The 12,083-nt window shown below is 37.6% G+C and overlaps 1 protein-coding gene across 1 annotated transcript; it reads left to right on the top strand.

Annotated features, from left to right (window-relative positions):
- Nucleotides 1-7,061: 7,061 nt before the first annotated feature.
- Nucleotides 7,062-9,607, top strand: cdkn2a/b (cyclin-dependent kinase inhibitor 2A/B (p15, inhibits CDK4)). Its single transcript, XM_035416873.1, has 2 exons — nt 7,062-7,472; nt 8,712-9,607. The coding sequence occupies exons 1-2, from the start codon at nt 7,350-7,352 to the stop codon at nt 8,961-8,963; spliced, it is 375 nt and encodes a 124-aa protein (XP_035272764.1). The 5' UTR covers nt 7,062-7,349; the 3' UTR covers nt 8,964-9,607.
- The last annotated feature ends 2,476 nt before the right edge of the window (nt 9,608-12,083 follow it).

Genomic DNA, 12,083 nt, shown 5'->3' with positions numbered 1-12,083 from the left:
ATGCGGAATCCATCAAATTTGACTGGTTATCGATGGTGATGATCATAGTGTGCTTAACATAGAGTGCAGCAAATTAAGACAAAACATACAATTGAAACGAACTGAAATACTGGGTTAAAATATGAGCGGGGATATAGCTGAATGTTGTTTTTGCACACAGTCTCTTCTGTGGCTAGTAAGTTCATTTGCGCTTGCATCGAGACCCATCACACAGACTGAGCAACGGCGCTGCCAAATGCATCTGTCCTGTGCACTGAAGTGTTGCCTAGTGCAGAATTCACACAGAAAACGGTGGTAGAGATAGTTGCATGGTGCTCATTGTGATAACTGAACATATTGGATGGTTTATATTGGTGGGGCATCTATCTTTACTGATGACCCATAGGGTCAGAGAAGCCTTTTGGATAGATCTGCACCTGCCATGGATGGGCCTGTTCCATAACATTTACAAAGAGGAAAAAAAGAGGTTCCTTGTGGTTTTTCAGATGACTAAGACACAGAAATGTCAGAAATGCTCCCTGGCTGTTTGGCAGAAGGTCACTGTTGACTGACCCCCCACAGACTGCACTGTGGGTAAAGACCTTTGTCTGTCTCGTACGATTTGATGCCCCTGCAATGATACCGAACCAAATGCTTTGCATTTTACACATATCACAAGCATTGCAGCTTCAGGACCTTGGCACGCAGTAAATTCAGTTTTTTAATTTAAGAAAAACAGAAGGAAAGTCCGAAACACCAGCCATACCAATGGTAAGATGCACGTCAGCCTACTGCAAATTTAAAAGTATGTGTACTTATAACTGAGGCATGGTGTTTTCTAAGTGCACTGGAAAGGTTAATCCGTTTTTGAATATGAATGCCAGGAAGAATATATTATCAGGTCATCTGAGCAGGCACAAAGTAAACTAAACTAACGGGGGAAATGTATAAGCCTTCCCTTAGAACGTCCAGATGGACACTTTCCCTGATGTTCTGCATAGTCCTCTACATGACAAACAGCATGTATGTAAAGTTGAAATTTTCTCACTTTTTATTGATAAGTATCCTACGTATTTGCCTCCCTCACTCTTGAGGATTATTCAGCACTAGTTCACAACAACTCCCCCCCCCCCCCCCCAACCCCCCACTTCCCCCCCGCCCCCCGTCACCACCACCGCCATCACACCCACCTTCCCAGGATACGCCAAAACCGCACGTCCGATGATTCACTCTCCCAAGTGCTCAAATGTGCACTCACTGCCGGACACAAAAAAAAACTTCCTTCCCCTGCAGGAAGTGAAACGTTGATAAATGTTTGTGGCTGGTTATACTGGATAACCAGAGGATATTAACTCCTCTTGAACCCTTACGGAACACTGTACCCTTTGCATGAATGAAAAACAGAGTTGAGAGCAGAAGCAGATTTTAAAAAGAAGATAAACATTTAATTCGGAAGTGTGGCTCCCAGGACCACAAACTCTGAATGGTAGAGCTCCTTACAATGTGGTATTTGCTTTGTTTGGCATAGCATGCTGTATTGCAAAGTTACAGGTGAATAGCCCTACTGCATTGGAAGGCCATGCATCTAGTGACAACAGACCTACTGTCACTATAGCTGCAACCCCGTTTATTTATTTATCAGCTTGCTCCTTGATATGTTTCCTTGACATAAGTTAATGTCCAGTTAACATACAACGATAATATAGCAGGATGCATTAAATACATTATGGCAGAAACATATTTAATAATATAGTACTGCAGCAGCCAGTACACTATACAGGCATTAAGGTGAAGAATATATCAAAAGAGAAATGCTGTAAAAATGCTGCAATTATTGATAGGTGCAGCAATATGATTTTGTATATATCACACAAAAACTATGCAACTTTTTTTTCTTTCATGCACAGTTACAGGCTCAGGATTCTCCCTCTACATCAACTCAAAACAATTAATATTGTCCTGCGCTTGTGGAAAAGTACAGTGCTGTCTTTCTTTTTTCCTTTATCTTTCCTACTGTCTTTCTCTATAGAACACACTTCCCTTTCCCTGTTCAGGATTTTTTACTAGTCTTCCTCTGACTTGCATCATACTGCTTGCAGCTGAGCTTGTCTTATGCGTTCTTGTCTGAGCTGAAGATATTTCACATAGATATTAACATAAAGTATCCTCCAGATATTTAGTGCATTTCAATGAAAATAGCACTTCCTCAATGTAGCCCAAATGAAATAAAGAACATGCATATTATCCAATTAGAATGTTTTGGCAGTGCTTTTTGTTACAGAAAGAGATAAAGAATACAGAAAAAAAACAGTAGCCATTAAGCATTGATCGCCAGGTGCCTTATGCAAGAGTGATATGAATATTATGGGTTCCTTCCTGTCCTTTGGATTCTTGCCCTATGACATATCCCTTCTTAACCACAGTCATTGCTGGGCAACAGCGGAAGGAAGCAAACCACCCACACACAGTACTGGGGCCAGAACTGGTCGTGCAGGGATAATCAAATAGAAGAGTGTCTAGAACTACCTTTAGCGAGAATCACCAGACAGCTATTTATTTATTTATCTATTTATTTATTTATTTATTTACTATTAATACATAAATAATATAAATACTTTTTTTGTTTTACCTCAAACATCGTGCAAATGTATTTATTCAGGGAGTACATAGGTGCCAAAATGATTTACTGTATAATAATTGCCAAAAAATATTGTTGAACACAACTGAATTAATGTATTTAGCATTTTATGAGAGAAACAAAATATTCCAACTTTGAGCTATCCTCTTGAACTGGCATTTACTGATATGAAACTGAATATGAGAGGTGTCATTAACATCCACCTCATTGCTTAACCTATACTGCTGAATTAGACAGACAAAATGGGAAAGATGATGATGGGGGTGATGTTAAAAATAACAAGGACTAGTGCAAGGTTGTGTGGGTGAATCCAAAGATCCTAGTCATATTCAGTCTTTTTAGCATTTGTATGTTAGTGCCCTGAAGCAAGCAAATAAGCAACTCCAAAGCAACTTGTGGCAAGATATCCTTCATCGCACAGAGAAACTTTCTGGACCAATTGAAAATTTGAAATGGTAATAATACTAGATAACTCTAGATTGTGAACTATTCTTTTAAGTAAGCAGTTTGGGATAATTAAAAATAACAGGCATAAATGCATGAAGTTAAATGAAAACAGTTTAAATGTGCACAACACGTACTGCAATACCGTGATTGAATTAAACATCAGCCATAATCTCATGGGTGATGGATTAATTACGTATTTGTGGGGGCTTGGTCAGATCATACCACCTTCCATTTTAAAACACCTGTCTTGGTTGTTTTGCACGCAATAGTTCCAAAGCAGAATATTCTCCCATAAACCTCCTCTTCCATTTCCTGCAACATGGAGTAACAGCACTAGAATTTGGACTACACAGGGCAACTAAGTTAAAAATGATGCATGCATGAGATATGATATATTTTGTAAAAAGCAGTGCCCACATCCCTTTTAATGATTGCATCATACCCATATGTTCTTATAAGCACACACAAACTGAACAACACTGCGGCAATTGTGAAAAAAGAGGAACTGAAAAAGATTTAAGATGAAAACAAAGATCACCTGCAATTCTGGGTCTGCAGACCCGAATGTAGCCAAGGTTTTTCAAGAATTATTGAAGCAAGCTCTCATTGTATATGGTGCCGCTTTCTGTAGTGAGCTTAAGACCCACATTGTTTTCCATAGCCTGCTCTCTCACTCATTGTGAGATGAGATCATTTTGGAATGAGCAGATGGGTGCATAGCCCTAGCGTGTCATGGTGATGAAGGACCTCATGGTATCTGATTGGCCCACACTTTATGGCTACATTTCCCCCATGCTAGCCAAGGCTCAAACTGACCTGCGTATGCTACCAGTTTTAATGAAGTCTATCCCAACCAATGCCCAACTTTCATCTCAACTGACAGAGACCTCCCAGAAACTTTCTGAACTATCATAGTCAGAGTGCATTGTCTCAAACATAGCAGCAAAGTTCACTGTTCTGATGTTCTGTCCGTGGTCCTGATGCACCACCCCAGGCAACAACGGGCACTCACTGAGTATGCATTCACAAATGAGGTACTCAACAGGAATGCCTGATTTGAAACTATGACACTGTCCATAGGGATCTGGAGACAGTCCATCTTCATAACGAGACCTGAGTCAAATACATATTTGACCAGAAGGTGGGGCTTGCACCTTTTGAGAGTATTTCATTGGTTCCAATACACCAGACAAGATCAGTAAAGTGTAGAAAAGTATTTGAATCCAAAACAAATACGTATTTGACCCAGGTCTGTATCATAACAGGTCCTGTGAAACATTGTTTGCACAATATGGAACATCCAGTTGTTGTATTTTCCATTCAGGAAAGTAATCCACCAAAAGGAAATTAAAAGTCCAAAGAAAACCATGTCTTTTTTATATTGGGACAAGAGCCACACAATCACAATTTTTTTTTTCAATAAAGAAAATAAAAACACCATGAATAAGGTTTATTTGTAAATGCCATGAAATTTCTCCTGGTCCAACTTTCAGACAGGGAATTCCATGCTTTAAATGCAAAAGTATTCTGGGATTTTATCAGGGAAAGTCTTGTCCTCCTCTAAAAACCGGTTGATGCATCAATTTTGAATGCTAATAATGGGACAGTCTCTGATGACAAAGTGTTATAGGTGCTCCTTTTTAATGTCTATGTGGATCTGAAAATGCATTGTGGAAGTGCTCTCTCAGTTGTTCTGTGTAGTTATAGCTACCTAGCCCGTAGCTGCTCCATTTAGGGGATGACACCCATATTAAAGTACATTTACCCAAAATCCTTTTAACTGAACTGGCCTTATTCTTTCATGTCTTGTTTTGATAATTGTTATATTTTCTTGGGGGAGGGGCTGCCTATCCCCTACACCACTGTTCACTGATCCACATGCTGCCATGGTTACACACAGCAAGAGAGGTGTCGTCTTATTCTGTAGGTAAAGTGGCATCACATTACGTGGTTAGTGATGACTCAATTACCCGTTTGCACATGGGAATCGTTGATTATATAATGCAGCCGTGATGCAAGATACGGCTGCTTCTTGTCTTGCTGGTAAGATTTCATGTTTATGACTATAGAGAATTACAACTATAGCTTTGACTCACCCTCACTTGCACTTATGGTAAATGACCACGTCAGCTGACACTTTGGTAGGAAATGAGCTGGCCAAACATTCTGTGCAGTGCAAATAAATGAACGATCAGTTACTTCTAACAAATAATGATCTCGTACAGATGGCGCTCCAACTGGAGGCAGAGATAAACAGCAAACTTCTCTGGTGAGGCATTAATTAACACACCAACCAACTTGGCACTGGTTAAAATGTGATGGACCCTATCAGATTGCAGGATTTTTAAGGGGAACAAATAACAGTTTCCTTTTCTAGATTATCTAGATTGTAATCAGGCCACTCAGCATTAAGTGGAAAACAAATAAAAAGAAATGAGCTAATCGAAAGAAACCTTGACTTCTGAGGACTAAGGATCCTCAAACTACGTTGTTCATGTGACCTCAATTATTTGATTTGTAGATAGAACAATAAATGAATTTAAAAATTATTTTAAAATAATTTGTACAGAGGACTCATTGAAACTCATCCTGTGAGCATGATTACTTGACACGCTGATACCTCATATTTGACTCTGGAATACTTTTTAGCATACTGGCAGGCTATTCTGCCTGAAATAGTGAACCACGCAGGCATGAATCAATGAAGAATTGTTTATATGTGCATTTTCACGCTAACTTTTGTCACTTAAACGCAATAATACTTTAACTTTCACATTATCTAGTCCAGATATTCTCAGAGAAAGAAGATGCAAGGTTCACAAAAGGGGATACTACAGTTATCATTAAGGCAAACATTTCATTCTTGAATAAACAAACAACTTTGAGGGACTAATTATAGACTTAAGTCATTATTAGCTTGCCAGAGGTATGGCTAAGTCTAGGGGCAAGGTTAATTACTGTTGTATTGTGTGTCCATAACCATTTTATGCAGTACCCAACTGATTTTCTCTCTCCCAACAGCCCCTTGGACCCTAATCAGTCTGGTTTCGTGCAGATTTCAGGTCCCGACTCCCAGTAATCAATTGCCCCTTGCACAAGGGGTGACTTTCCTCTGGTACAAAATGCTTTTGGACCTCTCAGAAAAAGCTCAGAGGTTTGGAGCTCTGCTCAGAAATGACAGATTCAGATTAATATATACTATATGAAAGGAATAAAATGTTGCATTAAGATGTGGATACATAGCTTAGTGTTGATGTTAGCCACATTATGTATGATGAAAGACAACTCTGAAGAACAATATTAGGTTATTCACAGTTCAAAGTGTTTCCTAATTGGTCTAACACTATGCAGCTCCGACTTGAAGGAATATTATTATTATTATTATTATTATTATTATTATTATTATGTTGTCGGAAACCAGTTAATGACCCCGGTTAGCCGTAAAACAATTAATTCTGGTAGTCATTTTTAAATGTTATGTATTCCATTTTTACATATCAGGTGAAAATGTAAAATAAGAATGCTAGCTAGGTCCGACTGACATTAGAGAAGAACCCAATGCCTTCCTATTAACGTATTAAAATACAAATAAAGAAAATAATAAAGAAAAATACGGGCAGTTAAATTGTAAGCTTTTTATTGTGAACAGCACACAGTATCCAGTACGTTATCACTTTCTTGCTACATAGACATAGTACGTTTATGACCGGTAGGTTGCAGCATCGGGCAGACAGAAAGCCGAAAAGAAAGAAACGTTAAACGAAATAACAATGCATGGGATTGTGATTAAAACTGACCACTGTAATAAGGGCAATGGCACATATTTACTGCTTTTCAGAGATACATTTCTGCTGGAAAAGTCGAAGTTATCTTCGTAACAGGATTGCACTGTGACATTTTCGTTTTGCTGTCCAAACCACATACGCTAGATATTGTTATCTTCCTGGTTGGATACTGCGCGTGCGCACTGAGCAATACTGCAGAAGCGTAAATGACGTTTGGCAAATTTGAAACAGGCAAGTCTGAACACATCTTATGTGCGGTCCCTCTGATCACTACGCAAAGGTCCAGGATCTTGCTTTGCGCGATTCGGCAACAAGGACACTTCCATTGTGTGTTGCATATTTAAGTGATCTATAATTTGTCGACAGCAAAAACTGTTACAATGATACGTCTATTTTATATTTCTGGAATATGACTTTGCAACATTGACACGATCTACCTGTCAAGAGGAATAAGCTAAACCACAAGCTCAATAGAATATCAAGTGTTGCTGGTGTCCACGATGATTCGTGAAGATGAGTTAGCATCAGCAGCAGCGACTGGAAACGTGGACCATGTAGGAATTTTACTTCAAGCTGGGGTTGATGTTAATGCGGTAAATAGATTTGGACGAACACCTCTGCAGGTTGGTTCTCATTCTCTATTTTTTCACATGTTGCTCAGTTGTTATGAAAATTCACAGGTAGATAATAAGCTTAGGCTACTTATATTACCACGAATTGCTTGTCTTTTTTCAAAAGAAACTGGGAGCTGAATCTAAGCCAATTAAAATAGCCTGACAACAGAAGAATTAAAACTATTGATGTTTGATTTTTTTTAAAAGCGGCTTTGTGGTTCGAAACAAATATAGGCTACTTAGGAGCATCAATCACTTTTAGCATCAGTCATGAATGCTTTGTTGGGCTATATTTTTAAGCAATTTATGTCAATATCTGAAATTGTCGTCATTGTTAAGCAGCATCGTCGCGCGTGTAGTCTGTGTATAGCCTATTCGTTGTTTTCATTTTTCTTTATTTTCTTTTTGTTTTTCAAATCTAAAAAAACTAAATATAATAGTGCGATGGTCTTTATCTGTCGAAGGTATTCAATAACGCATGCGTATGGTGTAAATTTCTTACCTACATAAATATGCTGATTTTTGCAATCCTCATGAGCCTATATGAATTTTATGAGAAAATGTGTGTTCTTGAGCGAATGTTTGTTTGTGAGATGGCAACATTAAATAATCATTTTGTAAGGTCACACCCATCTTGTAGGCTACAACGCTACGCCTGTTCAGTTCCAAAATACCATGGATGACTCTTTTAAGAAAATAGATTCAAATAGTTTAACTCGTTGAAACGCTCATAATATAAATACGCTGAAAGCTCATATTTAAGAAAGAATGACAACCTGTCGCAGAACATATGGAGCATGTCCTGAATACGTTAAAAATGGGTTTTTAACTTGAGAAGTAGCATTGATGTAGATAAAATAAAAAAACGACTCATCGTTGACCGGTTAATGTTTTCTGGCGAAAATACAAGGCTCATGTGTTCCCGTTAATTTGATGTATATGTTCTTTACCTCTCAGTATTTTAAAATGATTGTAAAATAATAGTAACAATAATAATAATAATCATATAATTCATTATGATACATTGGAAATTGTAGCCTACATGTATTTTATTTATTTGTTTGTTTATTTATTTATTTACGAAAATGTTCCTTTTCGTCATACATTAAATAGAACTGGTTTATCTAATTGTTTACTCTGGCAGATGGCATTTCGGATATCGGTATAGCCAACATTAAACCTATGGGGAAGCGTGTAATCGGCCAAACTAATTTATTTATTTATTTATTTATTGGCTTCCTTACTAAGGTGATGATGATGGGCAGCACTAGAGTGGCACAGCTACTACTGAAACACGGAGCGAACCCCAATTTGTCTGACGAGAGCACTGGCGATACACCACTCCATGACGCTGCAAGAGGAGGATTTCTGGACACGGTGAAGATGCTAATCGAATTCAACGCCGACATACGTGCCCAGGACTATAGAAGCCGCCGACCTGTTGATCTGGCGCGGGAGAACGGACATCTAGAGGTGGTTACTTTTCTTGAATCTCTGTAAATTTCTACAGCCATTTGTTTTATTTATTTTTTATTCATATAAGGCTTTTTTAATTTATACAGATTTTATGTGCCAAGATCTAAGTATTATTTTATGGAAAAAAGCATACTTGTGCAGGCTATGCATTTTATGGAGGTTATGTGATCCTCTTAATAGTAATTGAATCAACGGTTCAACTGGTTCATAGAACCACTGGCAGAAAACTGCTGAATATAAATGATTAAAATCATTCTCCTGACTAATTATTGTGTATCTGTCGTATTGTCAATGTGTTTAAATGGGCTGTATATAAGAAGCTAAATGTGGGTCTGATGTACGTTATTTAAATGAATGCTGATTTTATTGTGTTTTGGAGTTCTGTCGTAGCCTATGCAAGGCCAGAAAATTAGAATGTGAAGGAAGGCAAACTGGTAGGTGTGCCATGAAATGTGTGTACCCTGCTGTAATGGGATTATAAAAATGCTATTAAAGTGTTTTACAAAAAGCTAAATTACGTGCAATAGATTCAGTTAATTCTATGAAAAAAATAGTATGGCATATTCTTGTTTGTGGGAGCCAGTGATAAATTGGTTACATGATGTATTTGGGCGGCGTTGAAATGTGAAACAGTCCATTGAGATTATAAAACCATCTGGTTTGCTTTGCTTGTGGTTTTATTTATTTAGTTATAGTAACCTTATTTGGAGTACGCCATGGCGAGAAGATGACGGCCTATGACAACTGCCTTGTCAAAAGGCGTCGTCTTGCCTACAGACTAACCGAATCAATCATAAACATGTCCAAAGAAAGCCAATAAAAAGAACCATGTTTCCCGTGGTTTGTATTCAAGCTTCCCCAAAAAATATACTGTCTGACTTAGAGTATAGCCCGAATGACACGTGCGGTAGCTTATATTTATACATATACAGGACCTTGAACTTCACAGAAACAGTCCCACACCGTTTAATATGAAACTGGGCCTAACCGTAAATTAAGCCTATCACAGTTTTTGAGACACATAACAAAATCTATTTTAAAAATTAAAAATTAAAAATTTATTTAAAGCAGTAGCCTATACTTATTCTGTCATAACCCTGTTGGACTATGCAGGTTGCATTATATTAGTGTCTTCATCTAAACTGACAATGTTTTAGTGCTAGTAATCCATGCAGTGTAGGCTACAGCAGGATAATGAAACAGGTAGGCTACATGAACTGGAAGAGAGATAGCAAGGATCAATTTGTAAATTTCCCAGTAAATCATATTAGTGTCCTTTGAAAACTGTATAATAATAATAATAATAATAATAATAATAAAAAATCCTAGGAGGGGACCTTCATGTCAGTCTTACAGTGAAAAATGTAGCATTACCGATGTCTACGTAGAAATGACAAATCACTTAAATTATATTTCTAATCAATGGAAGAACACGAAACCTTTAAATCTTTCCCTGTCACTTCACTCAAAATTTTCAAAAATGTTTTCATGAGAAGTGGCTGGATATTATTATTATTATTATTATTATTAGTTTTAGCTATGGGTGTGTTAGGAAGAGCTGAAAATTTATTTTAAGGTCTGCTAACTGTTTTGTAGACAACATAAAGAGACAAGGTGACAATCTTTAAACTATTACCTTGTCATGTATATTATAGGATTCAAATCGATGTCTATTCCGTTTGTTTTAACAGGAAATGATAAATTAACAAAATCTATATACTTTATATAAGCTGATTTCCAATTACAGAATAGGCTAATTAACTCATGTAGGCTCTAGTGGGACAGATTTACAGTGGCTAGTGTCCTTTTGTTTACTGAAAAAGCTTTACAACTCGCATTTCACTGTACCGCTGACCTCGTTTTGACAGCCTATAGTACACATGACAAGTACCACGAGTCTTCATCGTCTATTGGCTACTTTCAGAAGTCCGCTCAACTCATAATATTCGACTCTGTTTCACGAAAGAACATGTTTTTCACCGATCAGCAACAGAGTGGGTTGGAACTTTTTCCAAAATTAAACGGAATTCCAGATAATTGTAATTCAAAATTATAATAGGCTACTAATTAGTCTAGGATGATCTTCATTGCATGTACAGGCTAAATATTCAAAACTATGTATCGTTTCAAATGTATACACTGAATTTTCTTTCGAAAATCATAAACCTACAAATCTAATTGCGCCCGTGTCGCGAGTTGGACACTGCAGATTAGACCTTTTCCTGAAACAAAACAATTTGTGTGGGGCGCCAGGTCATAATCCCGAATGTGTGAGTGGAACGAAGATAGTGGAAGGCGTGTCTCTTTGAAACTCGAATTGTCCTCAAAGTGGCATGGCGGGTTATGGTTAATGAAAACGTCCATCAAGCGTTTCAGATATTAAACCAATTTATTTTCACTGTAGCCTATTTGATTTCCGCATTAACAAATAGAAGCTTTATTATTTAAATCCCACTTTGTTGAAGCAAACTAAATGTCCACATGGCCATCTTGGGGACGTTGTTTGGAAATACAGTGCATCTTATCTGTTTCATGTACCGTAGGCCTATTTGAAAAAAATATAAAACAAACTGACTTGGATGGTGAAGTGTGACGCCCATGCATCCAGGCTTATCAGTTAGCAGCAGACCAGCCCGCTACCACAAATAACTTTGGGATGGTGCTGCGAAATACTGAAAGCACGAGCTACCAGGGAGGAAACCGAGCAACCTTAAAAATGAGGAAGCAGCAGTTCTGTACCTCAGAACTGTAGAAAATAATATGCACCAATGGGCTTTCAGTAGCCTATGCATTAATGCACAACATAGAACGTTGTTTGGCCTACAAGGCATATAAACTCTTTTATATAAAACATCGCGTCCCATGACCGCAGAACCTCGTCAGTTCCGCTTTTCATGCCAAAAAACAAATTAATAAAAATGATTTTATATGCTATATTTGACAATATTCCGGGCGGTCTTTTCAGCTCCGGTATCCCAAAATGGATTTAGGTCAAAAGGCAAAGCATATTCCAATCGCAATGGCTGCAATGATTATGATAACCCGTTAATAATTACAGTAACACTTTGAACTAATACAGTATTAAATATAAGCAAATGGATGCAAGCTGAATTAAATTCTGATCGTGGAGATAAAACAAAATAT

The sequence above is a fragment of the Anguilla anguilla genome, chromosome 5 (assembly GCF_013347855.1).
Source record: "Anguilla anguilla isolate fAngAng1 chromosome 5, fAngAng1.pri, whole genome shotgun sequence".
Taxonomy (NCBI): Eukaryota; Metazoa; Chordata; class Actinopteri; order Anguilliformes; family Anguillidae; genus Anguilla; species Anguilla anguilla.
Note: the sequence above shows the minus strand (reverse complement) of the source record. Positions and strands in the feature narration are given on the sequence as shown.

Coding starts and splice junctions, on each gene's coding strand:
- cdkn2a/b (XM_035416873.1), top strand. CDS start 7,350: ATGATTCGTGAAGATGAGTTAGCATCAGCAGCAGCGACTGGAAACGTG. Junction 7,473..8,711: donor TTGGACGAACACCTCTGCAG/GTTGGTTCTCAT, acceptor TTCCTTACTAAG/GTGATGATGATGGGCAGCAC.